General features: G+C 38.5%; 4 protein-coding genes across 6 annotated transcripts in view; 1 reads left to right on the top strand and 3 right to left on the bottom strand.

Annotated features, from left to right (window-relative positions):
- Positions 1-3,167, bottom strand: part of LOC105561366 (protein sidekick) — a 41,308-nt gene extending 38,141 nt beyond the window's left edge. For both annotated transcript variants that reach the window (XM_012011280.1, XM_012011279.1), the window contains exon 1: positions 3,008-3,167. In XM_012011280.1, the coding sequence (XP_011866670.1) occupies positions 3,008-3,101 (94 nt within the window). In that variant the 5' untranslated portion in view covers positions 3,102-3,167. The remainder of the gene's footprint in view (positions 1-3,007) is intronic.
- Positions 3,168-7,892: 4,725 nt separating this feature from the next.
- Positions 7,893-16,925, top strand: LOC105561369 (DNA topoisomerase 2-binding protein 1). Of its 2 annotated transcripts, none has more exons than XM_012011285.1 (26): positions 7,893-8,268; positions 8,670-8,809; positions 8,973-9,105; positions 9,175-9,282; positions 9,573-9,779; positions 9,858-10,074; positions 10,177-10,317; positions 10,397-10,473; positions 10,568-10,737; positions 11,033-11,174; positions 11,338-11,455; positions 11,582-11,782; positions 12,036-12,220; positions 12,439-12,605; positions 12,762-12,967; positions 13,143-13,270; positions 13,476-13,700; positions 13,788-13,850; positions 14,108-14,274; positions 14,456-14,574; positions 14,665-14,729; positions 15,160-15,288; positions 15,366-15,569; positions 15,736-15,965; positions 16,052-16,115; positions 16,399-16,925. In XM_012011285.1, exons 1-26 carry the CDS (start codon positions 8,158-8,160, stop codon positions 16,555-16,557), a joined length of 3,876 nt encoding a protein of 1,291 aa, XP_011866675.1. In that variant the 5' UTR covers positions 7,893-8,157; the 3' UTR covers positions 16,558-16,925. The 2 variants fall into 2 exon arrangements, with proteins under 2 accessions (XP_011866675.1, XP_011866674.1); XM_012011284.1 differs by having other exon boundaries at positions 7,894-8,268; positions 8,970-9,105.
- LOC105561368 (cytochrome P450 6k1-like) lies at positions 16,764-20,101 on the bottom strand. The gene is made up of 7 exons (XM_012011283.1): positions 20,003-20,101; positions 19,417-19,844; positions 18,966-19,198; positions 18,614-18,847; positions 17,978-18,258; positions 17,649-17,838; positions 16,764-17,227 (listed from the first exon to the last, which is right to left on the bottom strand). Exons 1-7 carry the CDS (start codon positions 20,084-20,086, stop codon positions 17,070-17,072), a joined length of 1,608 nt encoding a protein of 535 aa, XP_011866673.1. The 5' UTR covers positions 20,087-20,101; the 3' UTR covers positions 16,764-17,069.
- LOC105561367 (cytochrome P450 6k1-like) lies at positions 16,767-26,342 on the bottom strand. Its single transcript, XM_012011281.1, has 8 exons — positions 26,009-26,342; positions 24,192-24,611; positions 23,741-23,973; positions 23,385-23,618; positions 22,743-23,023; positions 22,414-22,603; positions 21,798-22,015; positions 16,767-17,009 (listed from the first exon to the last, which is right to left on the bottom strand). The coding sequence occupies exons 2-7, from the start codon at positions 24,605-24,607 to the stop codon at positions 21,858-21,860; spliced, it is 1,512 nt and encodes a 503-aa protein (XP_011866671.1). The 5' UTR covers positions 24,608-24,611; positions 26,009-26,342; the 3' UTR covers positions 16,767-17,009; positions 21,798-21,857.
- Between the last annotated feature and the right edge of the window lie 702 nt (positions 26,343-27,044).

Below are 27,044 nucleotides of genomic sequence, written 5' to 3' on the forward strand. Positions count from 1 at the left end.
ATCCGCCGTTTCGCGCGCGCTATTTTTTATATTCTATAAGAATCTTCAACATTAGATTCCACGGGTCCTAAATAATATCTAAATAATATTTTTTAGCACAGCTGAATTACAGCTGAACGATGTTATTCTTTTAAGTTTTGAATTCCGCCACCTTGAATCCTTGTGAATTATGAAAATCCGATAACGGATTCGTAATCGGCGGCCCCGAAAACCCTTGTATACAAAGTTTCACGAAAAATGGTTCGATGGTTCAATAGAAAAATGCGTGCTTCAAGGGGTTAATCCAAGTTCGATTGTTGCACCTCGCGACAATAACTTTTGTACTCGCGCATCTGCGACTTCCAGCCGCGCACTTCTCTCTCGCGCCGAACGCGAGAAACGCGGAAAGTGAGCAGAAAGGGTTAATTCGGAATTGTCCTCGCGCGGCACGTGCTCGCGGAGCTATTGAGCCTCGTCTCCCTCCTCGGCCTCCCCGCGCAAATGAGACGAGAGGTCAACGGTTTAACTTCGTTCGCACAATTGGTCCGGATTAACGTCGTAATAAATCTCAATTAGGGTCGCTCCTACGCCGCACTCGACCGCCCTGGGGGAGACGCTCGCAGATTTTCCCCCAGGCGCGTTGGTCCACCGGGGGCTTCGTTTCGTTTCGGACGCCGCGGGGGTACGGCGTTCATTGAGAAGTAATCACCGAGTCGCGTGCACCGCGTTTGCGTACAGTTTATTTATGCGTTTACGTATAAGCCAAATTATCTCGCCGTAACATAAATCTCGGGCCCCCTCCAGCAAATATCGTTTCTCCTCGGTAGATAAACAGATAGCTAGATAAATGGAGCCACGCGCTTCAGTTTGATAACGTAAATCATCGACGCTTCGTGATATCCTACTCTTTTTATCTAACCGTGTCACATTTTTTTAGAATTACTTCTCGACCACGTAGAGAGATCAGCGATTCGATCAAACTACACGGAGAGAGTTTTCTTCTGCAATTTGTCCTGCAAATCATGTAATTGTGGAACGGCATTTCCAACAATTTTACGACTTTTTACAAATGTTACCATACATTTACTAGTAAAATGCATGGTAAAATTTCACAAAACTCTCATAAGATTCTTTGAACTACCGTGTTGCTCCAACAATTACATGATTTTCAGGATAAATTTGAAGAGAACATTTTTCTCCCAAATGCTATGTTGTCCCACGATTACACGATTTTCAGGGTAAATTTTAGGAGACAATTCTCTCCGTCTCTTTGCTCCTCGAACTTTTCCAGGATCAATTTTCTATCTGTGGTTCGGCGATTAGTAAACTCCAGACGGAGCGTTTTGGTGGCGAACCAATAGAAAAAGTCTCTCTTAATTTGTTTCTCTCTATTGACCACCGAAACCTATTTGCACATGTCACAGTACTATCGCGCGTACGCCACTTGAGAGTCTCTCCAAGTCTATCGAGACATAAAGCGGACGGGCGCTCGATGTTCGAACCGAAATTAACTCTGTGACCTCAGGCCACGGATTTGTTCCTCTCCACCCTCTTCCCGTTTCAGTGGAAACGCTCGAAGGTAGCAGGTGGCCGACGATATTTCTCACGCGGGATTATTTCGCGCCCGCGACTGGATTCTGTAACTTCGATTTTGCAACATGCCTGCGTAACGACAATTATCGACAGCGACAATCAATCGCGTCGCAGAATCCAGCTGGTCTGCTTTTCTGTAGCTCTTAATGACAGCGTCGCTACGTTGCCGTTGCGTAAATATATGGTAAAAAAGCTGCGTTAAGAGGTACAGAAATAGCAGGCCTGTCCTGACAGCTTTCAGTCGCGCGATGAACAAGATGACCTCGACCAAACTCCGATTAATCGAACCGGCGGTATCGCTCGCCGCAAAATTGCTAACAATTCGTACAATTGTCGTCCTGATCCAACCCTTCTTTCCACCAAACGGCAAAAGCGGATCGACGCTTTTATCCGCGTTAACCGAAATAGTATGCTATTCCGTGGGCCTGGGTAGACCTCTGTAAATCTGGCACCCGACTTTTCGACAACAATTTTTTTTAATACAGGAAACGGTAGCCTTTCGTTTGTAGTTGATTGTAGCGAAAGAAATTTTGTTCGTAGAGTTTCACGGTTTACAAGATATAAAAGTTTAAGAAATGGGTAGCCCAGGGCCTCGATCATGAATCTTTTCCTCTAGCGTCAACTCGCGAAAAGCGAAAATGTTCATTGAAGAATTCAATATTCGTCAATGAAATTTTTCGCTTTTCACGAGTTGAGCTAGAGGAAAAGATTCGCGTTCGAGCCCCGGGAAAAGCAAAGTCGTCCGGCAAACGGAAAGTCCGAGGATTATTTTTCTCGCCAAGAAGCGGCGCGTCTTGCAATCAGTGTCTGCCCGATACACTCCTATTTATTAAACTTCAATGATAACCCGACCATGTCCTGGCACTTTCAATGTTCAAAACTCACAAACGTTTCGACCATGGTTCGTGGTTCTTTTCAAGTGATACCGTATCGAATGTCCAGTGTAATAAATTAAAGGACCAGAGCTCAGGCGTGAGTCTAATCTACAATGTGCTCTCTGTATCTAGAAACATTCTATTTTGTAGCCACTAAATACATTTAAAAAGTTTGCGCAAGTGAATGAATTGTATATTATATACTGTACAATCGTACATTGTCGACAAATGTTTTAATTCGACTTGTTTATATAAAATAGAATGTTTCTAGATGCAGAGAGCACATTGTAGATTAGGCTTTAGGTTCACGAGAGGCAGAACACGTGAGTTTCGAGCATAAAAATTGCCAGGCATGGTCAAGCTGCCATCGGAGCCTTTTAATTACTACTGGCGACATTGAAGATCACTCCTTGTTTACGAAATGTGCCCGCCCGGCGAGTCTCGCACGTTTCACCGCGTGCGTCGCAAATCCGCAGACTTCTCATTACCGGGAGAGCGTCACGTACTGATAAAAGAAAAAAAAAACTAAAGGAATACTGCGCGAGGGCTCGCGGACTCACCGATGGCGTAGATGCCGCCGATGATCCAGACGAGGCAGACACCGGCGAGAAGGCCGCGCGTCCTCGCGGAGGCCGCCGCCGGCCGCTGCTTCATCCTCTCGCCTCGCCGTTGCGCGACGTTGACCTCACTCACTTGCTCCCCCTCTTCTCCTCCTCCTCCTCCGCCTCCTCCTCGTCTTCGCTCGCCCGCTTCCTCTCCACCGTCGTAGGCCCGGGCTCCTCGCTCGCGGCCGCCGCGCGTCAAGCGACTCCGCGGAAGCGCGCGGCGTCTACGCCAATCGCGGCGATCCGCGCCGCGTCCCCGTCTCACGCACACTCGCGGCTCGCATTCCGCGATGATCGCCGCGACGATTCCTTCCCCTCCGGCCCCCTCGATCGCGCTCGAAGGAGGCGCGAGACGCGGCCGGACTCCGCGCGTCCTTCTTGCCACGCGAGGTCCACGGGGCGAGCGGGGTGGGAGGGGGGGATGGGATAAACGGTTAGCGCGCGGTGCCCCGCGGAGGGAAAGGCAGAGGCGAAGCGGCAAGAAGGGACAGGCGAACGCGCCCCGTAACGAGACGAAGATCGCGCCTGCACTCCGCTCGGACGGACGTCTGTTGACTTGTTCGCGCTTCTCTTCAAAAATGATCTCTGCCCTCTTCACTCTCTCGCTCTTCTCTCTTCGGTGCTTCTCGCGCGCGCGCGCGCGAGAGAGAGAGAATCCGCAGGAACTGACAGTGGGAGGGACCAGTATCGATCGAGATCGATCGTCCTTCCCGTCTGGCCCTCGGCGACCGTCACCGTTCAACCGACGGTTACGCGGACTCGGCCGAGATCACCGCGACGCGTGCAGTTTTCACTCTCGCGTCTCTCGTCCCCGACTCCCAACTCGCGCACGGCACACGCGACGCGTGACGATTCCCCGACGCCCGCGGTACCGTGAGACCCGCGCGACGGCGAGACCCGTTTGCCGTCGCCGAAGCGCGGTCCGCCTCCCTGCGGGTGGGAAGGTGACGCGAGGGCGACGCGAACGCTCGCGCACGGCTCACCTGGTAACACCTGGCAACACCTGGGCGAAGGTGCTCACAACACCGTTAATACCCGCTCGCGGACAACTCGGCGGGGGAGAAGCGTATCGGGACGGACAGGCGTAGCGGGAAAAGTGCGATCGGCGCGTCTCTCTCGTCCGCCGCGCGACGACAGTTGCGCAAAGTTGCGCCCCGACTCGAAGGTGCCGTCCGAGTTCCGTGCAGCCAACCGCGATCGCGCCGCGTCGTTCGGCGAACGCGTACGAACGACGGGCGAAGAGCGTCAACTTGAAACCGCGTGCACGCGCATGCCCGTCGCGGACGCTACTGGCCGGCCAATCGCCGCGGAGCGTTCGCTGTCGCGCGCTCGCGTCACCGCCCGGCCGGCGTTCGGCGACGCATCGGCGAGCGGCCGCTGTTGCACCGCTCGGCGCGGCGGCGGCCAATCGGGCGTCGCGGTAGCTAGGGAATTTTCGCGGCCCTCCTCGGTCGAAAGTAAGAACAGACTTACTGGTTTCTCTGATGAACCGTGCGGCGGTGTGCCACTTGTTGAATGCCGAACGAAAGAAGAGAACCGCGATCGCAACGGTTTGCGGAAAGGAAGATTTTTGTGAAAAAGTTTTGGAATGTATCCAACTTTTTCGATTAGATACCTACATGATTACCGCGCGAAAGATTTTCCGCAAGAGATCTTCGCGAGAATAAAATTTTAGAAAATTTTAAATTACTTCTCGTTCTCTAATTATATTATTTCGAAATTATAGAATTATGAAATTAACGACTCAATAAACCGGGGAAGAGATTAATTTTACACAGAATGAAAAGTAACACTTACCGTAAAGTTGCTCCGCCGGCGCATGATGCCTCATCCAGGCCACCTCCTCCACTCAGATTGTCCTTTGGCACACTCGCGAAAACACACAGATCGTTCGCGCGATTTTAAGGCTCGTCTACACGACAAGGCATAAGGCGCGGCGCAAGAGCGCAGGCACAGGCGCAAGAGGATTTTTCCCGATCTTAAGCCCAATGTCCACGATCCAAGAACTGTGTCAAAGTTCTAGTTTCGAAAAATGCGCAGCCAATCAACATGCAGCTTGTATGGAATAGCCGCAAGCTGATTGGCTACGCATTTCTTGAAACTAGAACTTGGACACAGTTCTTGGATCGTGGACATTGGCCTTTAGGGTCGTGGCGCAGCGGCGCAAGCGAAATAAACTAATTTTATTTCCAACGCCTACGCCTGAGCTCTTGCGCCGTGCCTTACGCCTTGTCGGTGTAGACGAGGCTTTACACTCCCGTTTGGCAAAGCCCATGTGAAAGTATAACATTTTGTTCCGTCAAGTTCGCCTCCACTTCGAGTCGGCGAGTATTGTATCCCGAAAACTGCCAAATCTCGAAGTGTGGCCGTCGACAGGAACGGACATTTAACAAATACTTGCTCCTCAAATGGGCTTTGAAAAGTCTTCGGTTCGATTATTTAAACGGCACTCCCGAGCGCGACGAAAACAGAAACTTTATGTTACACGCGCACTTTTGTACGGATCGCGACAATTGCTTCAATGCGATTGACAAATATGTTACTATCTTTCGTACGAGACGATCGAGATTCTCGTGGGGAATGATCGCCGCGCGTTACGACGAGCGACGCGAAGACACGCGCGAAACACCCGCCTCGCTCGACTGAACCGCTAACTGATAGACTGTTTTCGACTAGTGACAATGAGGCGTGTTTTTACGGCGCTACGTCATTTCGTGGAACCGGCGCTCGGCTTTCGACCGAGTTGTTTACGGCGCTCGGCGAAACAAGGTCACGCCGTACGCAGGAATCATTCACGTGATTCACGCGGCGACAATCGAACGAGTCTGTTGTGCCCGCGCCGTTCCGCATATCGTATCATTCTTTCTTGATACGCGTTCGCGAAAAGTACGGGAGGATAATCGCGATCGCTCTCAGCGAATAATCGGCGATCGATGTCATCGCGTAATAAGTCCGCAGAATGATACGCAAAACGTAGTAACAGTCACTGAACAAAGTAATTAGAAATATTAGGTATAGCATTTTCAATTTCGTACACGGAAAGAACAATGTAGCTGCTGTAGCTAAAACTTAGCAAAATAGGGACAGCTAATATATTTTTAGTTGTGATAGCTCAATATTTTGCTACGACAGCAAACCGTTTGCTGTCGCACCTAATACAATATAGGCACAGTAGCAAAATATTGAGCTATCACAACTAAAATATTAGCTGTCCCTATTTTGCTAAGTTTTAGCTACAGCAGCTACATTGTTTTTTTCCGTGTAGGTGGGACAACGAATTTTTCCTCAACGTTTTTTTGTTGTTTTTCTCTCGGCGCGGTAACGTACGATGTTTTTGCGTGCCATCGTGTAACCGAAGGTCGTGCGTGGTATTACTTTTGCGTTATCGGTTTTCAAGACTCGATCGCGATGAATGCAGGGATAAAACACTATTGATTTGTGCACACCTTTATCAGTAACAAGTAACGTTCCTTGATTAATTATTAAGTTTCTACAACTTGTAATGGGAAACGAATTGTATGTTGAGGCGACGGCTCTTTATCAACGTATACCAATAGATATTTCGCGAGACTAACTCATCTAAAATATGAAGGTAAATCGTGGTACTTTGTCGCGGTTACATCTCGTTTACGCACCGTGCTTTTAATTATCTATCGATTTCGTGTAATCTGTTCCATTTTCGGGAAAAGAGAGAAATTTGTGCGACTTCGGCGTTCGCGCTGTAATTCGCTCCGTGATTCTTCGCAGCTTGAACGGGCCGGAAGTAAAGAAAGTCGCTTATTGCACGTCGTTACATTATTTCTTTGCCGCAGATTATGCTTCCGATGCTCGCGTTGCGTTTTATATCGCCAATTCAAAAGTGTTTTATCCATTATCCTATTCTTCCGAATCAAAAATGCAAATTGTTAGTTTGAGTAATTTGTATGACAGAAAGTCACGCGATATTTGTTAGTACTATAGTATTTTGTGCGTTTCGCGGTATTCACATCGCGTACGGGAGTGTCCGAAATTTCGCGCGATCGGTGATTCTCGCGAGTGAGTGTTGTGTGAGTGCCACAAGGAAATCTGAGAGGAAGAGGAGGCTAAGGAGGCATCGGGCAACGGCGGAAAAATCGTAAGGTGTCTTACATTTTTATGTTATTTGCTACTTGTGTAAAATAAAGCATCTGTGCTTTTATTTTATTTATTCTAACACTTATTCGAACGATGATTCGAATAAGTGTTAGAGACAAAACCATACGTAAAATTTTGTGAGTGTATATTTAAAAGGAAGACTCGTTGAGATTAAAACGACCCTGCGCTATGTTCGGTCAAATCTGGAATTTCGTTGAATAAAATTTCTATGCGGTGCTATGAAATTTCAGAAATTTGACCAATCACGGCACAGGGTCATTTTAATCTGGATCCTTTTGATCTTCTCGCGAAAGCAGCTCCAGGGGCCCGATTCTCGAAATCATTCGAAGAAGAAACGTATGCGAACATTCTACTCCGACAGAAAAGTTGAAAGTCGATTGGTTAAAGCCCTGCGAATAGCCAGTCAACTTGCAACTTTTCTGTAAGAGCGGAATTTTTGCATACGTTTCTGCTTCGAATAAATTCAAACATCGCGAGCCCCTGATTGAATTTCTGCTTCTCCGCCGGGATGCGAATTCGGCCGCATGTGATGCACTAGGGGTGCATTCAGAAACATCACCCGAATGTCCCGGTGTATCATTTTATTCTTGTTTAACATACGGTGAGCAACAACGATGGAATGACACGCTGGAGTACTCTGGTGGTGTTTCTGAACGCAGCCTAGGTGGAAAGATTCACGATCGAACCCGTCTAGTTAATTTCCCTTGTCCAGTTGGTAGGCTGGATTTTCATTCGTCCCGCCAATGGCGCCAATACGTCGGTCCCGCTCTCATCTGTTTCACCGATCACCGCGCACGAGACGCACGTCGGACGTGTATACAGAGAGGTATTTTCCGGCATTTTCCGAGCTCCACGACGAATTTCGCAGGTTTCCCATTACGTCAGAGATGCCACGGCTCGCCGTTCCGCAACGTGTTAGCCCGCGCGCTCGTCAGTAAAACCTCGCGGCGCAATTTTCAGTACGGAGCAGGATGGATACCCAGGAGAGTCAGCTCGAGTGCGACGTAAACGTTCACTTTGTCGTGCCGAGCCACCTTCGATCCGAGGATGACTGCAGCGAGAAAATGTGGCAGGCATTTAACGTAAGTACATTTCCGTAGTTCGTTATAACCGAGGTCTTCCTCGCCTCCGATTTTCCAAGAGTCCGCAAGAGTCGAATCGACGCTCGAAGGATGCAGCAGCGGCGCAAGTTCCGCGCACTCCGATATTTTTTGTTTCTCTCGATCTCGCTTTGTATCTTCTTTAAAGCCTGATCTACAACGTGCTCTTTGCGTCTAGAAACATTCTGTTTTATACAAGCAAGTCGAAACGCTTCGGAAATTTGTCGACAGCGTACGATTGTACGATGTATAATGTACAATTTATCAACTTGTGCGAATTTTTTAAACGTATTCGTTGGCTACAAAATAGAATGTTTCTAGACGCAAACAGCACATTGTATATTTTTATCGTTTTCGCTGAGACGTTTTGTTCTGTTCATCAGAAATGCAGCGAGCTCAACCTGTGTCCAGAATGGGTCAGCAAAGAATTGTGCGATGCGATGGAGCCATCAAAGAAGGATGTGTTTGTCATAGAAGAATTCAGAGGCGATTTGTTCGACAGGCTGAGAACCTTCAAGTGCTCGTGAGTTTGCGATGCAGCTGACTTCTTACCGTGGATAAGTTTTTAGTTTAGAACATAAATCACCAATTAACATCAATAATATCATAACGACAAACATTCTTACCGTGAGTTTAATTAAAAGATAGCTGAACAAATTTGTAATTGCTGATTGATATTCCAGCAGAATAGTATCACCAAAGTGCCTGCTTATTTGTTTCACAAATGGAGAGCCTATACCAGAAGGGACGAGTCCAATATACACGACATCCATGAGAGGAATGTGCGTTACTGCATCGGGTTTCAGTCTACAAATTAAGGTACAAAATCGTAGCGATTTTCCACACAATCTTTAATTGCAACGGTAGTAAATTTAATTGTTACTGCAGGATTGGATACAACGACAAGTCGAATATATGGGAGGCATTTTTACAAAGCAACTCAGAGGGTCTGTCACACATTTAGTAACTGATTCTGTCATGTCGGCAAAGTATGAGGTATGATGCATTTGTAATATATGCGTAACTTAGATAATTCGAGTAATTTCGATGGAAATTTGTATGCAGAAAATTTTATTATGTAAAATAAAAGAATTTGTATCTAAAAAATATAAGTTTTATCTGAAATATGTTTGTGCAAACTTCGAGTATTTCGTTTTTTATATATTGTAAAAGATTCTTATAAAATCATTCCAATTTGCACTTATTCTGTAACATTTGTTTAAATTGTTATTTTGTGATAATGCAACGGGATGGGAACTTAATTTACCAACAATTCTGTCTTCCAGCATGCTGTAGAAATGAAGATACCAATTATGACAAAGGAATGGATAGAAGCTGTCTGGGAAATAAATCTGAAGGAGATAATTAAGGCAGATGACAAGATTTTTGACAAATACAAATGTCCAGTTTTTATGAATTTAGTAGTTACTTCAACAAATCTCCACAAACGTGAGAAAGAGGAAATTAAACGTTCGATACATGGCCATGGAGGAGTGAGTTAAATCTTACACGATTTATATTGTGATAATAAAATATCTAACAATTGGCTGTAATATATGTGTATTTTGCAGACATTTATGGGCCCTCTTGATGGAACGAAGGTTAGAATGGTTCTAGCTTCCAAAACTGGTCCGATGAGCGACAAGCTAAAGTACGCCATGGAAAACAACATTCCCTGTTTGAGGACTGAGTGGGTGTACGAAAGTATCAAATTAGGATACGCTCTACCTTTCTGCAACTTTATTATTAAATCTGTGAAAATGTGCTCGACACCGGAAAGATCAAATAGTACGTAATGGCAGTAGAAGATGGTTGTATTATTTGCTTCGATATAATGGATAATCAAATTGAGTGAATAGCAAAATAACATTCTTTTAATGTACTTTTTAGACCAAGAATTGCCCAATTGGGGTTCTGATATTAGCTCTATAGCACATGATAAGCCTCGCAGCAATTACGTGAATGAGACTTTTAGTTCGACGGTATCAAATGTTTCCAGCGTAAGTGCGGTAACTGGTAAACTCTCTAGTGGTAAGTGTTAATAAATTATTATAAATATATCGTAATTACGATTTAAGTAGAAGCCATATTTGTATTTTCTTTCGTGTAGCCGCTAAGTTAAACGTATTGGACCGACTTACCTTCGATGAAGCAAAATCAGCTGGACCGTTTCTGGATGGATGTAATGTAAATTTTTCTTAAAGTTTTCGTAGCACACACACACACTCTCTCTCTCTCTCCTTTCAATTTCAATTTTACGATTATCATATTGCCTTTGTAGATTTACCTCACTGGATTTGCGCCGAACGTCAGAGATAAACTGAGTAGAATATTAAACGTCGGCGGTGCGACGCGTTTCGATGATATATCGGACGCTGTAACACACGTCATCGTTGGCGACGGGGCTAAAGCATCTGCGGAACTGAAAATGATAAAATCGAGTGGCTCATGGTACAGTAATACCGTATAAATAAAACTAACAGTTTATTTGCATTTTGATTTGCAATAAAACTTACGTTTATATATAAATATTCATAATTTAAAAAATAAGATTTTTCAAAAATACATTTTTTGAGAATGTATATAAGAATTTTGTGAAAAATTTATTATATATGATACGCAATTATATAATCTTACATAAATACCGTACATATATGTAATTTTATACTAGTCTTCTTTTTTGCTTTTATATCTTAATTTTTTAATTCTGTTTTTAATTTTATGGCACACATTTTGGTTTGGGCAGTCCATATATATTGAACGTAGAATGGTTGGAGCAGAGTATGAAACTGAAACGGCCGGCATCGGAAGAATGCTATTTGTTTGAAACAAAAGATGGAGCATCTAAGACAACTATTGAGACACCAGCTTCACCGCTGAGTAAGAAGGTACTCTTGATTGTAAATTTATGATATTTTTAATTTTTCAGAATGTACATGAAATGTTTCATTAAACTATTTTTTAACATTTTTTCTTTCTGCAAAATTTTTATAGCTGTTGGCAAATCAAAGTATTAGAAGGACTAATGTATATTTTCGTATGTTATTTTAGAACTTACAAATGTTGCAACAACCAACGAGACTTCCTGTGCCATCTTTCAAAATAATTGCACCCGTGAACGAAAATGAACAACCGGATCTTGTGCAGCAATATTTGCAAGAGAATAACGGTAATAGCGCGGATTGACTTCTAACAATACCTTTGCGTATTAAAATAATGCAGTTTCTCGTCGGCAAAATTTTAAAAAAAGGTGTCAAGTGGTACATAGATGTCTAATTGTACAATTGAATTACAGATCGTAATAATGTCACGCAAGAATTCACGAAACCTCGTGCACTTGTTTCGAAAGATAAAAACAAAGGGAGTTTGAGTAACACGACGAGTTTGCGCACCAGTGAGCTTTCTTCATCGGAGGTTACACTAATCAAAAATGTAGAAAATGATAATACCGTGTCGCTCAGCCAAAGTTGCGCGGTAAACGAAAAGTTGCTCAAAGGTAAGGTCTTTGCATGAATTAACTATTTTACTTAATTTAACTAATCCATAATAAATTATAAATTGCGACTTATTGAAACTTAATTCTAATATCGAGAATCTTTAAATTTTTAGGAGTTTATTTATCCGTGTAATATTATATTATTTCTTAGATTATTGGTGTAAGAGATCTTTGAAATTCTTATCTTTTGAGGAAATATTAATCTATGTATCTACAGATTTTTCTAAATACAATAATAAAATTATATATGCAGGGTTAACATTCGTCGTGGCTGGGTTTAACGAGAGTGAAGATAATCATATAGAGGAGACAATTGCAATGTTGGGTGGACGCCTAATCCAGAGAACCTACAGCGGTGTCTCGAATTATGGCGTCGTGCCTATACATGGAGCATCCTTAAAACAAATGGTCCACGAAATTGTGACCGATCTATTTATTGTAAGTATCCTTTACATATTAATTCCTCATTTTTTAAAAGTTTACAACCCATAACTTTTAAGAACGGAAATTAAATATTAGACAGTTGAAAAATTCATTCATTTTTCCAAATGTAAGTCCACAATCCAATTAATTAATAATAAACAAATTTGGTACATAATTTTTCTTAACATTGCTGATAATATCATTAACATTATCACTTCTTGATTTGTTAATAGGAAGATTGCATAAATCAGGAAAAAGTCGTAGATATCATGTATTACCACAAGCCACTATCTATTAGAAAACCTTGTACTCCATTATCAGGATGTGTTATAACGATGAGCATGTATACCGGAGCTGAACGAATATATCTTTCGACGTTGGCTGCAACACTTGGCGCTATGTAATATATAATTACCACTTACATCTAGATAAAATAAAAATCGTGCATTAAAGTCTATGTGTGTAAGATGATTTGCATTATCGTGTACTGAACGATACGTGATAAGAAATGTCAAACACGTAAACTTTAATGAGCATTCTCTTTCAATATTTTTAGATGTCAAGATATGTTTGCGCGAAAAGCTAACGCAGAGAAGAATACACATGCCAGTACACATCTGATTTGCCCGACCCCAGAAGGAAACAAATACAACGCGGCTGTGAGATGGAAATTGCCGGCTGTCACTGCTGAGTGGCTGAAGACTTGTGCGGATGAATTAACGCTCGTAGATGAGACTCCATTTCTCGTTGGGGAAACAATAGGTAAATTGATTTACATTTAGTTGCCAATTATCATGGAAATATTACAAATTTCAATATTTCGCTTATAAACAAAAACTTATTTATTTTTAAGTTTATATTTAAAACATGAAAACTAATAAAATTTCTAAATCTTTTTACGCATGTTCGTAATTTTAATATATTTGTGTGTTAAAAGCATTAGATAGATCAAGTATCAGTGAAACAAATCCTTCAAGCGTTCGCGAAAATAGAACAGTACAGAAAGCGCAGGAAATCTCAACAAGAAATATCATTACACCGAAACGTCACTTGTCTCAGGTCAAGGTATGTATTATTGATATATATATAGTATATATAGTATATAGTATAAAAATAATATTTTACAAGATGAGACTATTAATATTTTTAATTTACAACATATACATATTTGATCAATGACAACTGATTAAAATATGTGATGTTAATTGGATTTAACATAGAAAGTTGAGCAATTTAAAATGATTTTCGGATTATTTTATTAATGTTACAGGATGTGCCTTCTGCTGAAACTCCATTAATAAACAAAAGACTTAGTCTTGTAATGAATCAGACTCCGCCGTCGCCATTTCACGTGTCTACTCCAGACACTCCGTACGGACAGGTCTTCCAACCTAATCCTTCGCCGGACACGCGAAAAGAATGGCTCAAATGGGTCAACAATTTTCCAGATTTGCACATAGCAGAACCCCCAGTAAAACGACGCAATCCTAGCACTGTGAGTACTATTTTTTCATGAAAATGATTATGAAAACAGTCTGTTTATGTGTTAAAATTCATATGTTATAATCGAGGACTATTTCAGCCGCTTTCAGATTTAAAGAGACAATTATGGGAGAAACTGATGAACGCAGATCAATCTGAAAAGGTAAGATAAATATGTTGAGCAGCCGCGTAATCTCGTTGCTGCGGCGAATATTTTGTGTGAGAACACAGTAAAAATATTATGATACATCTGATATTGCGATATAATCTTGCATGATGTTCTTTTATGACGATCCACATTTTCTAAGATTAATTTTATAAGCTACGGCTTTTAGTGTTTTTCTAATCGTGATAGAGTTAAAGAATATTACAATACGCAATTATGTTTATTCAAAATTGCTTTATGTATTGAACTGCCAGGTACATAAATCAGATAAAACGCCGCGACACGAGGTTGATAATTTTACGGAAAAAACTGAGGAGGTCGACAATCGATCTAACAAGACCAATCTATCAACTTCACCCATTAACCGAAAGCTGGACTTTGATGAAAAAAATAACTCTATACCAAATAATGAGATAAACATGTACGTATCAAGTAAAATATAATGCGAGATAAAATAATAAAATATAATAATATTATATAAGATATTTATGAACATAATACTTGTGATAAATACGTCTGAAAAGATACATATTGTTTTCTACAATATTTTGCTCCACACACGACTTACATTGATGAGTAAATTTTAATTATATGATGAACAGGCAAATCGCGCAATTGGATCAAGTGCTTCAACGAACGTCGAGTACACCTGAAAATAGATATTCGTTGTCCGGGGAAAATGCGAAGAAGTACAACGAAACTTCTGATCATATACAAAAGTGTGAGTATCCACAAATTATCATACATATTGCTGAGTCAGTATTTCTAATTTTGAACAATATCACTGATTTATTAATCATTTTACAAACAGGTATAGTAAAAGACTCGCAACCTATCGACGCTATTGTATGGGAAGATCCGGATCACCCCAAGCGAGTATGATCGTTTTTCCTTTCCGGTTACTTTCACATATTTCTAAGATACAAACTTTATTCCTGTCACATTCTTGACATATACATGCACATTAACTTATTTAAAACAGAATGAATATACAACTCATAGTTTTAACATTTATTTTCTATGAAATAAAAAATACATAGAAAAGCACAAAATTTGGTGCTAATTATGTTAAGCTTATCAAATTTGTAAACAGAGTTTATCATATTATCTTAATTATTGTTATAAATTAGATTGAGGTCAATCTTAATATAAAGATCTTGTCACGATTGATTTAATTTTTTGTGGATTTTATGACCATTATTTTACATAAACATTCTATTGGTCGTTCTTTTGTATCAATGTTCTTACAGCTTATTTAATATTCTTGTGTATAAAATCATATTTTACATAGTATCTGTCTTTACAGTCAATTATAGGTAAACAGTCAAGTAAGGATAGCAATGTGATTCACGAAGAACATATTGAGGATGACGTCACAGAACATGAAGAATGTGAACCACTCTCAATACGAAAATTTATGTTGTCGGGTATAAAGGTATTACATCTTCAGATAAATACCGACATTGTTATTTTATTCCTTATTGCAATCATTATTTTGATATATTTTAATAGAACAACAAAAACGAATGCGAATCTATGATAAAGGATCTGGGCGGAGATGTATCGACGAACGCAAATTTCGACAACAGTGCCACGCATCTCCTGTGCATCAAGCTTTCCAAAAACGAAAAAGTGCTCGGCAGTATAGCCGCAGGAAAATGGGTCTTACATTGCTCATATCTACATAGTTCACATCAAAATGACAGATTTCTTGATGTTAGTATTTGTGAATTATAGGGATATACCAGGGAATTGACACATGTTTCTTCCAATTTAAAAATTTAAAGGAAAAAATAGAAAAAGCTATCATATTTTATTACATAAGACATGCGATTTACTTTATGTTAATGTTTTTACTACTAAACGAATATAATTTTTGTAGGAGGAAGAATATGAATGGGGCAATCCAAAAAGCAAAAACACGATTCCGAAATCAAGCGGTGAGATCGAGAATGCAATCGCAGCCGCGGCTCACAGGTGGCGGCTGAAATTGCAGAAAAATCCAATTGGCCCGTTTTCCAACATAGTGGCTCTGCTGATGGTCTCCGAGGAGAAGTACGACCAGGTTAAGAGATTACTTGAAGCCGGTGGCGGCTCAGTCGTGCAAGCAAGGTGCGGTATTGAATCAACTTCTATAAGAAAGAGATGGAAGTAAGTTCCATTAACCATTATTATTGGTTACTTTGATTTGATTTCAGACCACCCTACGATGTAAGTCCGTCTGGACGTAAAATCACGCACTGCTTTGTCAATGTGAAACAAGTGAGTAATGTTTTATTTTTCAAAATAAATATGAAGTACAATGCAGTTCAGTCAATGGCTCTTCTCATCAAAACTTTTTCCAGTTAACTATAGATTATTTTACGTTACATATACGGTGTAAAATTAAAATAATTGTTTCTATTATGCGGAAATTGAGACCAAGTATAAAATGCCAAGAGAGATGCCATGTTACGCTGTGCAAGACTTATGATTATATATTAATATGAATTATTATCAATTTATAATCTACTTTGAAAATAAGATATTTTATTATTATAAACAGATAAACCAGCCTGTAGACTGGGCCATGCTGGCTAGTAAGGGCATCCTTTGCTTTCCGCCGCAATATCTCAGCGATTATCTGACGACAGTGAAACCGCTCAATCCGCGAGATTGCGTACTCCCAGAATTTAAGAAATACCTGACGCTACTCCCCAAGTAGCCAGGTTGGAATTGTGCTTAAATTTACAAATGAAGTATCAACGATTTGGTAAAATATACGAAATACAATAGTGTATATAGCAAATTCATAACCACAGTGTCGAAGAACTGAAATTTATTTAAGATACTGTTATTTCCCTTTTATAGAAAATAATTAAGTGATTGATAAGTTTGTTTATTCGTCGTGTCACTTTCAATTATGCATAATTATTTTACAAAGATGTTACAAAATCTTTATTTTTTAGGATATACCGTATTTGCAGATATTTGATACACAAGAATACAATTGTACAATATTAATGAAATATTAATATAATTATATTACAAATTGTGTTGTAGAAAGGAATAAAAACTTATAATTACAGCAAACTTATAATTACAGCAATTGCATCTCTACGATAGAGAGCCAGTGATGTCCGACTACCATATCGTCAGCCAAAATATTCCCAATATGTATCCCAACATAGTAAAATTGCAATAGTAATATTACTATTGATGCATCTCGCTAACACGTTATATTTTCCTGAGGTTTAGCAGAAATTCTGCTGGCGGCGAGGTGAATACGTTTCGTGGATCGAGAGGGGACTTCCACTTAGGATTCAGCGTAACCTCGTAATCACGTATGATCGCTACCAGTCCCACAGCGGTTTGCAAAATTCCTAGTCGCATACCTACAGAAAACATTGAGGAAAAATTTACCGATTATAGGTAGATTCAATTCTTTTCTATTTATGTTTCTATGTATTATTCTTTTCAATTCTTTTATATTTATGCCAAGTTCAAGTACACAATTCTTTAATTGTAATTTTTTTTTATATTAGGCAATTTTTTTAAACACTTAAAATCTTGAATGAACCGTATGGTATTTGAGGAAAAATTAAATTATCGCTATCTCTCTTCTTTTTCTTTAATGACTTTTGTTTCACAGAGTTAACAGATACACGCGTAATCTTAACTTTTCCTCGATAAATATTATCACAAGTATTTATCGCGTAATAATAACGAAGAATGATAAATGTCGTTTCCTCTAGTAAATTCTTTTTTTTCATCCTATTGTAAGTTTGTCTACCTCAATGGGTCCGATTTACCGACCTATGCAATTTCGGGGACCTTCTCCGAAGGGCAGGAAGGTGCAGGGTGCAATCTCGTTCTTCCTCTCTTCGCTGAATCGTTCGGGATCGAAACGCGTAGGATCCCGATAATACCTTGGGTCAGTCTGAAGACCACGTAATACCACATATACCGGTGTGCCTTTCTCGATAGTTATCTTTGTGCCAGGCAACTGCAAGTTACTTTTGTTAGTCTACAGTTTAGAATTTGTATTTATAATAATTTATGCTATGACTAATTTTTCAATTGACTTTGAAAATACTTTTTTAAGGATGAAAATATAATTTTTGTAATATAATACAGCATCTTACTGTATAATCGCTGCTAGGAATTCTATCGAGGAGCGGTGCAGGCGGGTAAAGCCTTAATGTTTCATTTATCACTTGATGCAGATACTTCATATTATGGACCGCTTCGTATGTTACACCATTTGCATCTTGGATTGTCTGGAGGATTTCCTCCCTCACGCGTTTCTGCATTTCTGGTTGCTGGGCCAACTCGAAAAGAGCGCAGGTCATAGTAGTAATGCTGGTTTCGCGACCTGCCACGAAGAAGATCGCCGCTTGTGCGAGAAGAGCGTCTCCTTCAAACCCTGTAGAAAATAGTTATGAAGACAGATCATCTTTCATACATGGAATGCCATTTATGTAGACGGGAGTTTGAATTGAAAGGCTAATTATAAAGAATTTAAAATGAATACAGATAATTAAACCTTTCTTGCGTTAAAAGTGTGTCAAGTGGATTTTATTATAAATAATTGTTATATATAGTATAAGAGTATTAGTTGTAAATGAGCAAGATTTACTTGCAAAATAAATTCGAGATATTGTTAAATAATTCGTTTAGTTTTATCTTATATTAGACTTGTTAAAACGCTATCTTTTAGTATAAGATTCAAATCATATTTAATGCTAAATATTGGGTATCTGTACACATTAAGTACTCACGAAAATTAATATTATCAGGCTTCTCATCTTTTAATTGCAGAAGAGAATCGATTAGATCTCCCCGTTTCATCTTCGTAATGCTTCTATTGTCCATAGAGTCCCAGAAAACCTTGCGGAAGTAATCTGTGTAATCGCCAAGTATCGCGCCGCGTAAATGCTTTCCGATATTCGGCAAGAAGAACATAAAGAAGAACTGGACGGACCTTAGGAAGGTCTGTTGGAAAGCCTTACGTGCTGCATAAATGAAAATGTAAAAAGACTACATTGTAGAAAGTTTAATATAGATGGAAAAAAGCGATGTGACGTATAGCACTTTTAAACTCGCACTTATATTACTTATATTGATAATTACAGTTTACATAAAATTCTGGCGATGGTGTGTTGAAGCAGTTCGTCCGAATTCCAAATGCCACGGAGGATATCACGTCGGTGGTGTATTTGTAAAATATGTCTTTGATAGTTATCGGCACGAATTTGTCTCCAATTTGTTCACTCAAATGCTCCCTCATCTTTTCCCCTGACTCTTGCATCAACAGAAAGAGACTTTTCAGTTTGCCGCTTGTAAACACCGGTGACAATTTCGTCCTGAATAAGAAGTAGTTTCTTGATAATTGCAGCATTTTTTGATTGCGAGATAATTTTACTTTTATATGTTTTACAGATATCACAAAAATGAATTTTTTAAGCACTCTTTGACGGTCTATTTGCAAGATGACATGGCATTGCTTCCCTCAAATCGCTCAGTGATGATTATGATGTTCAGTGATCATTATTATGATTTATGCAATATATGTATCGTTTACCTTAGATGCTTCCATTCAGGATTCTCTATGGTGAAGAGGGTCCATTTGCCGACTGTGTCTTTAGTCGTTGTTCCCTTGAAATGATGATTCGGGAACACATTAAAGTCCCTGATCATTATCTGCTTTATTAGATCTGGATTCCTTAGAAACAGGAATGGCTTGTGTAGAATGTAGATCCCTAAGACGTCATCTTTGTCTGAGGCTTGCTGGTACAGTTCGCTGAGAACCACTCCTGCCGGCCTGCGGAATAGGATCGCATCCTTGAAGTGACCGAAGAACCAATGTCCGGGCAACGTAGTTACGCCACGTCTTTGCCAATAAGTATGTTTCCACTTCATCCACAGATAAAACATCGCGAATAGCGATGAGAATATTATAAGTGTGTCCAAAAGGGCACATTCGGTTAATATCGCCATTTTTTCTGCAAGCTACAAACAAAATCTCCTGCAATTCCATATAAAATTCGGATTAAATTACGAAATTACTTTACAAACTTTATACAAATCTTTTTTCTGCACAAAATCTTAATTACACAAGACTGTGCAAATTATATCTAACATTTTGTGAAAAAAAACTATGCACATACTTTGTAACAGTTGCGTATAGATCCAGCTGTTGCGTTGGACTGTGGGCAGTGCTGACAATGGGCGAAGATGAAATTTTGCTGCATCGAAGCAAATTGCCAAGTCACTTATCAGTGAAGAGGCTACTTGTTTTCATTTGATATACTAGGTGTCATACAAATTAACAGAATATCGCAGCAGAGAAAACATCGCCAGTAAAAATATTAGACAATAAAAATGTCCTATTTGTTTTATTTCGAGAAATACTTTTCTAAAATATAGGAGTTTGACTACGAATCTGAAGCTGTGATTAGAGTTATTAATCGTGAATTACATGCAGTACTTGATTTTTCTCTCTTGCGAAATGTGCAACTATTAATATCACTGTATCTGTGACTTGAATTTAAAAAATTAAAGTAAATTAAATAAAACGTTCAATGTATCTTCTCTTGCGAAATGTGCAACTATTAATATCACTGTATCTGCGACTTGAATTTAAAAAATCAAATTGAATAAATAAAATAAAACGTTCAATGTATCTTCATTAGTTTCTATTCATTATTTCCACATTTGAATTATGTAACATCTTACACGATTAAATAAACTTGATATGAAAGAATTTGATAAGCATATACGGTGGTATTAACGTAGCGAGCTAAACGTTATTTAATGCATCACACAGTAAACACAGTGTCAAACACGTTTGTAGCAGTAATTCTATGTTATGTAACTGACTACATCTTACATCTGTGTTGGATAAGTGCTACATTTGTGTTCAGTGAATGACAGGGTTGGGAAATAACTCGTTACTTGTAACGAAGTTACAGTTATACAGTTACTTCTTTTTGGTAACTCTAACTTAACTTCGTTACTTTCTCTACATATGTAACTGTAACTTAACTCAGTTACATTTTTTCGATAACTAGTAACTAATTTAATAGTTACATTAATAGTTACTTTATATATTTTTTCAACCTCCACAGATCGCATTAGGTCTTGCATTTGCGCATAAACGCCTTTATTGCCGCTTTACAATTCAGATGCAGATTCGATATTTTTATTTCTATTGCAAGGGAGTAACTGCAAAGTAACGATTCGTTACTTTTCGAGTAACTGTAACTGTAACGCGTTACTTTTCAGAATTGGTAACTTGTAACTGCAACTAGTTACATTGTTAGCGAAAAAACTGTAACTGTAACTAGTTACTTTTATAAAGTAACTTTCCCAACCCTGGTGAATGATTAGAACCGTAAGTAAAGTAGACGCATTGCTTTATTTTAGTAAACTTGTTTTTCGATACGCATTTGCATAAACATAGTTGGAGTACAAATATTCTTAATTTCAGAATATTCCAATCGAATATTCTATAAATATATGTATTACATTTGATATTTATTGATACTTATTACAATTTGATACTTATTACAATTAGAAATCATATGTGCATGACAAAGAAGAACGTTTTTAGAATATTCGTCGAGAATGTCTTTGGAATATTCGTTCAGAATAATTTTTCAGCATTTATCGAGTTTACGTATTGTACATTGTTTATTGTGTAATACACTTATCGTACGCAAAAGGCAGTGAAACCAGTGATTATACCATATATAACTGACACGCTATATTCGATAGATTATTCTATTCACATTCGAAAAAGATTTATAGCAGTGCCAGTCGAATGTTCCACGAACATAAGATAAATATAGGAAAGACCTATGGAATATTCAAAATATTCTTGAAGAATATTCTCAAAATGTTCATAGGTATCTGGAGTATTAATTTCTTTTCACGGTCCCATCTACATATCCACCCCAATATGTATCCCAACATAGTAAAATTGCAATAGTAATATTACTATTGATGCATCTCGCTAACACATTATATCTTCTTGAGATTCAGCAGAAATTCTGCTGGTGGCACGGTGAATACGTTTCGTGGATCGAGAGGGGACTTCCACTTAGGATTCAGCGTAACCTCGTAATCACGTATAATCGCTACCAGTCCCACAGCGGTTTGCAACATTCCTAGTCGCATAGCTAAATAAAACATTGAGGAAAAGTTTACCGATTATAGGTAGATTCAATTATTTTCTTTTATATTTATGCCATGTTGAAGTACACGCAATTCTTTAATTGTAATTTTTTTATTATCAGAGAATTTTTTTAAACACTTAAAATTTCGAATGAATTACCTTATGGTATTTCAGGAAAAATTAAATTATCGCTGCTTATCTTTCTTCTCTTTTTCTTAATGACTTTTGTTTCACAGAGGTAACAGATACACGCGTAATCTTAATTTTTTCTCGGTAAATATTATCACAAAAATTTATCGCGTAATAAATAACGAAGAATGATAAACGTCGTTTCCTCTAGTAAATTCTTTTTTTTTCATCCTATTGTAAGTTTGTCTACCCGAATGGATCCGATTTACCGACCTATGCAATTTCGGGGACCTTCTCCGAAGGGCAGGAAGGTGCAGGGCACAATCTCGTTCTTCCTCTCCTCGCTGAATCGCTCGGGATCGAAACGCGTAGGATCCCGATAGTACCTTGGGTCAGTCTGAAGACCACTTAATACGACATATATTGGTGTGTCTTTCTCGATAGTTATCTTTGTGCCAGGCAACTGCAATTTACTTTTGTTAGTCTACAGTTTAGAATTTGTATTTATAATAATTGATGCTATGACTCATTTTTCCATTGACTTTGAAAATACTTTTTTAAGGATGAAAATATAACTTTTGTAATGTAATACAGTATCTTACTGTATAATCGCTGCTAGCAATTCTATCGAGGAGCGGTGCAGGCGGGTGAAGCCTTAATGTTTCATTTATCACTTGATGCAGATACTTCATATTATGGACCGCTTCGTATGTTACACCATTTGCATCTTGGATTGTCATGAGGATTTCCTCCCTCACGCGTTTCTGCATTTCTGGTTGCTGAGCCAACTCGAAAAGAGCGCAGGTCATAGTAGTAATGCTGGTTTTGCGACCAGCCACAAAGAAGATCGCCGCTTGTGCGAAAAGAGCGTCTCCTTCAAACCCTGAAGAAAATAGTTATGAAAACAGATCATCTTTCATACATGGAATGCCATTTATGTAGACGGGAATTTGAATTGAAATGCCAATTATAAAGTATTTAAAATGAATACAGATAATTAAACGTTTTTGCGTTAAAAGTGTGTCAGGTGGATTATATTATAAATAATTGTTATATATAGTATAAGAGTATTAGTTGTAAATGAACAAGATTCACTTGCAAAATAAATTCGAGATATTCATTGTTAAATAATTCGTTCAGTTTTATCTTATATTAGATTTGTTAAAACGCTATTTTTTAGTTTTAGATTCAAATCATATTTAATACTAAATATTGGTTATCTGTACGCATTAAGTATAACTCACGAAAATTAATATTATCAGGCTTCTCATCTTTTAATTGCACAAGAGAATCGATTAGATCTCCCCGTTTTATCTTCGTAATGCTTCTATTGTCCATAGAGTCCCAGAAAACCTTACGGAAGTAATCTGTGTAATCGCCAAGTATCGCGCCGCCTAAAAGCTTTCCGATCTTCGGCAAGAAGAACCGAAAGAAGAACTGGACGGACCTTAGGAAAGTCTGTGGGAAAGCCTTTCGTGCTGCATAAATGAAGATGTAAAAAGACTTTACATAGTAGAAAGTTTAATAAAGATGGAACAAAGCGATGCGTACCGTATAGCATTTTTAAACTTCCAGTTATATTACTTATATTTATAATTACAGTTTATATAAAATTCTGGCGATGGTGTGTTGAAGCAGTTCATCCGAATTCCAAATGCCACGGAGGATATCACGTCGGTGGTGTATTTGTAAAATGTGTCCTTGATAGTTATCGGCACGGATTTGTCTCCAATTTGTTCACTCAAATGCTCTCTCATCTTTTCCCCTGACTCTTGCATCAACAGAAAGAGATTTTTCAGTTTGCCGCTTGTGAACACCGGTGACAATTTCGTCCTGAATAAGAAATATTCTCTTGATAATTGCAGCATTTTTTGATTGTGAGATAATTTTACTCTTATATATTTTATAGATACCACAAAAATGAACTTCTTAAGCACTCTGCGATGCTCTATTTGCAAGATGTCATGGCACTGCTTCTCTCAAATTGCTCAGTGATGATTATGATGTTCATTGATCATTATTATGATTTATGTAATATATGTAACGCTTACCTTAGATGTTTCCATTGAGGATTCTGTATGGTGAAGAGGGTCCATTTGCCGACTGTGTCGTTAATGCTTAATGCCGTGAAATTACGATTCGGGAACACATTAAAGTCCCTGATCATTATATGCTTTATCAAATCTGGATTCCTTAGAAACAGGAACGGTTTGTGTAGGATGTAGATCCCTAAGACGTCATCTTTGTCTGACACTTGCTGGTACAGTTCGCTGAGAACTACTCCTGCCGGCCTGCGCAACAGGATCGCATCCTTTAAGTGACCGAAGAACCAATGTCCAGGCAAGGTAGGTACGCCATGTCTTTGCCAATAAGTGTGTTTCCACTTCATCCACAGATAAAATATCGCGAATAGCGATGAGAATATCATAAGCGTGTCCAAAAGGGCACATTCAGTTAATATCGCCATTTTTCTGCAAGTTACAAACAAACCCAGGCAGCACACATTAGTTTCGAAACTTTTTCATAAATGTTTTTACGTATCGTTTCAAAACCATTATATAGAAACGTTTATCAAAAGTAAAAATGTCCAAAAAAGTTTTAGGTAGCATATGGTGGTTCATATACGTTTCATATACATTCTGAACGTTTATTAGACATTAGATGCGTATAGGAAACGTATATAAAACGTATACAACCAAACGTATCTTATAGTATTTTAGAAACGTTTTGAGAACGTGTATAAAATGTATATGAACTATCATATGCTACTTGTAGTGCGATTCTGTATCTCGTTATGCAGTGTCGTTGTCGTTATGGAATAAATTCAAATATTGCACGATAATATTTATATAATATTAGATTTTATTGGATGTGCAGTGGCTAATGTTTAGCAACGTAATTTGAATATTGGTTTAATATTGGTCGAACATTGATACACAATATTGGAACATTATTGCAGAATAGATATATTGGCTAAATAAGAGTAGGCGTCCATCTTACAATATTGGACCAATGTTGGGAATATTAGATTTACATTATTTCCCAATATTGCGCCAATATATTGTGCTACTAGGAAAATATATAAATCAAGAAAGAAATATATAAGTAAAATATGTACACCTCTTTTCGTTTTATTTATAAAAGGTACATCTGACATAAATCAATTTTAATAAAAAATATTTTTAAAATAGATTTTATCTAAAACATATAGCATACATACGTTTAGGAAACGTACATAAAACGAATGTAAACCATGTATTACCTAGATAAGTTTACATACAAATTCATTCGAAGATTCGATATACCTTGGCGGATATAAAATTCTTAATTTGAAGTGTCAAATATCTGCATCACAAATTTATTTTGACAGACTCAAATGTCTGCATTTCAAACATACAATTCACATATATATAATATAAAATATAATGATTTCTCACTCTTGGTTCTATAGTCAAGTCAGTTACCATGTCTGATGTAAAAAAAATTAATACTCGCTAATTTTTAAGTAGAAATCAGTATTCAATCTGTACTAATTATACTAATTTTGAACCGACAAAATTAATTTTTCGTTTTTGTAGAAACGTGAAAAATATGTTTTTAAAATTAAGGTTTAAAAACGGTTTCTATTTAAACAGTATCTTCATGGTACTTTACGTTTCTTAGACATTAGACACGTCTAAGAAACGTATTTTAAACTAACATGTGCTGACTGGAAAATCTCCTGTAATTCCATATAAAATTCGGATTAAATTACGAAATTATAATACTTTGCAAACTTTATACAAATCTTTTTTCCGCACAACATCTGAATTACATATGATTGTGCAAATTATATGTAACATTTTGTGAAAATAAACTATGCTCATACTTTGTAACCGTTAGGTGTAGATCCAATTGCTGCGTAGGACTGCGGTCAGTGTTGACAAGGAGCGAAGATGGAATTTTACTGTCTAGCAGCGAAGCAAACTATATGCCAAGTCACTTATCAGTGAAGAGGCTACTTCTTTTCGTTTGGTATCCCAAATGGCACAAATGACTGTTTGCTAATAGTCGACACTTTTAGTCACCTTGAAGTCAACTTTTTAAGTCGACATTTAGTCAACCATTTAAAAGATGATTTGTTGTCGCGTATAACTATAGATATATACTAATTATTTAAAATTATATAATGTTGTATTAGTATAATAAGTATAAGTGTATAAAGTATTCCTAATTTATTTTAATATTTTGCAACATTTCTACGATGTTCTACAAATATTTCAAAATTATTTCAATTATTTTTATACTTTTCAGCAATATTTCTGGCATACCATATTTCAGAAAGGCTTTAGACATTTCGGTAAGCTTTGAGTACATTTTCAGAAAGGTTTCAAATGCAAGAGTAGCGGGACATTTTGCTATTCCAGAGCTGTCTCAGAACTGTTGCAGAAACATTTTGCAATGTTTATGAGATATTTCAATTTTCGGATAAAATCCTTCTTAAATATCTCTGAAGGCTTTCTGTGCTGTATGGGTTTCTGCATAGAGCTTTCAATTGGATGCGTGTTTTAAGATTCTCGTGTACACGTAATCCGTGTACACGGATTTAAGGCACCTTTATTCACGTGTACCTGTGTACGTGACACGTGTACACGTATAGTCGTGTATGTGACAAGTGTATTCGAATATTCGTGTATGTGTGATATCTGTAAACGTGTGCAAATATTTATCAAAATTTGTTGAAAGATCTCTATTTCTACATATATTGTTCGACATATGTATACTCATAATTCCAGCACTCCAAGTTTTATCCAGACTTTGTCACATAATTCTCTAAATATTTCCCTATTGAGGTATACACGGCTACACGTTCACATATGTCACATACACGGATATTCGTGTACACGTGTCACATTCACGTCTTC

Source organism: Vollenhovia emeryi, unplaced genomic scaffold (assembly GCF_000949405.1).
Source record: "Vollenhovia emeryi isolate VEMERY1.0 unplaced genomic scaffold, V.emery_V1.0 DF939208.1, whole genome shotgun sequence".
NCBI classification, from domain to species: domain Eukaryota; kingdom Metazoa; phylum Arthropoda; class Insecta; order Hymenoptera; family Formicidae; genus Vollenhovia; species Vollenhovia emeryi.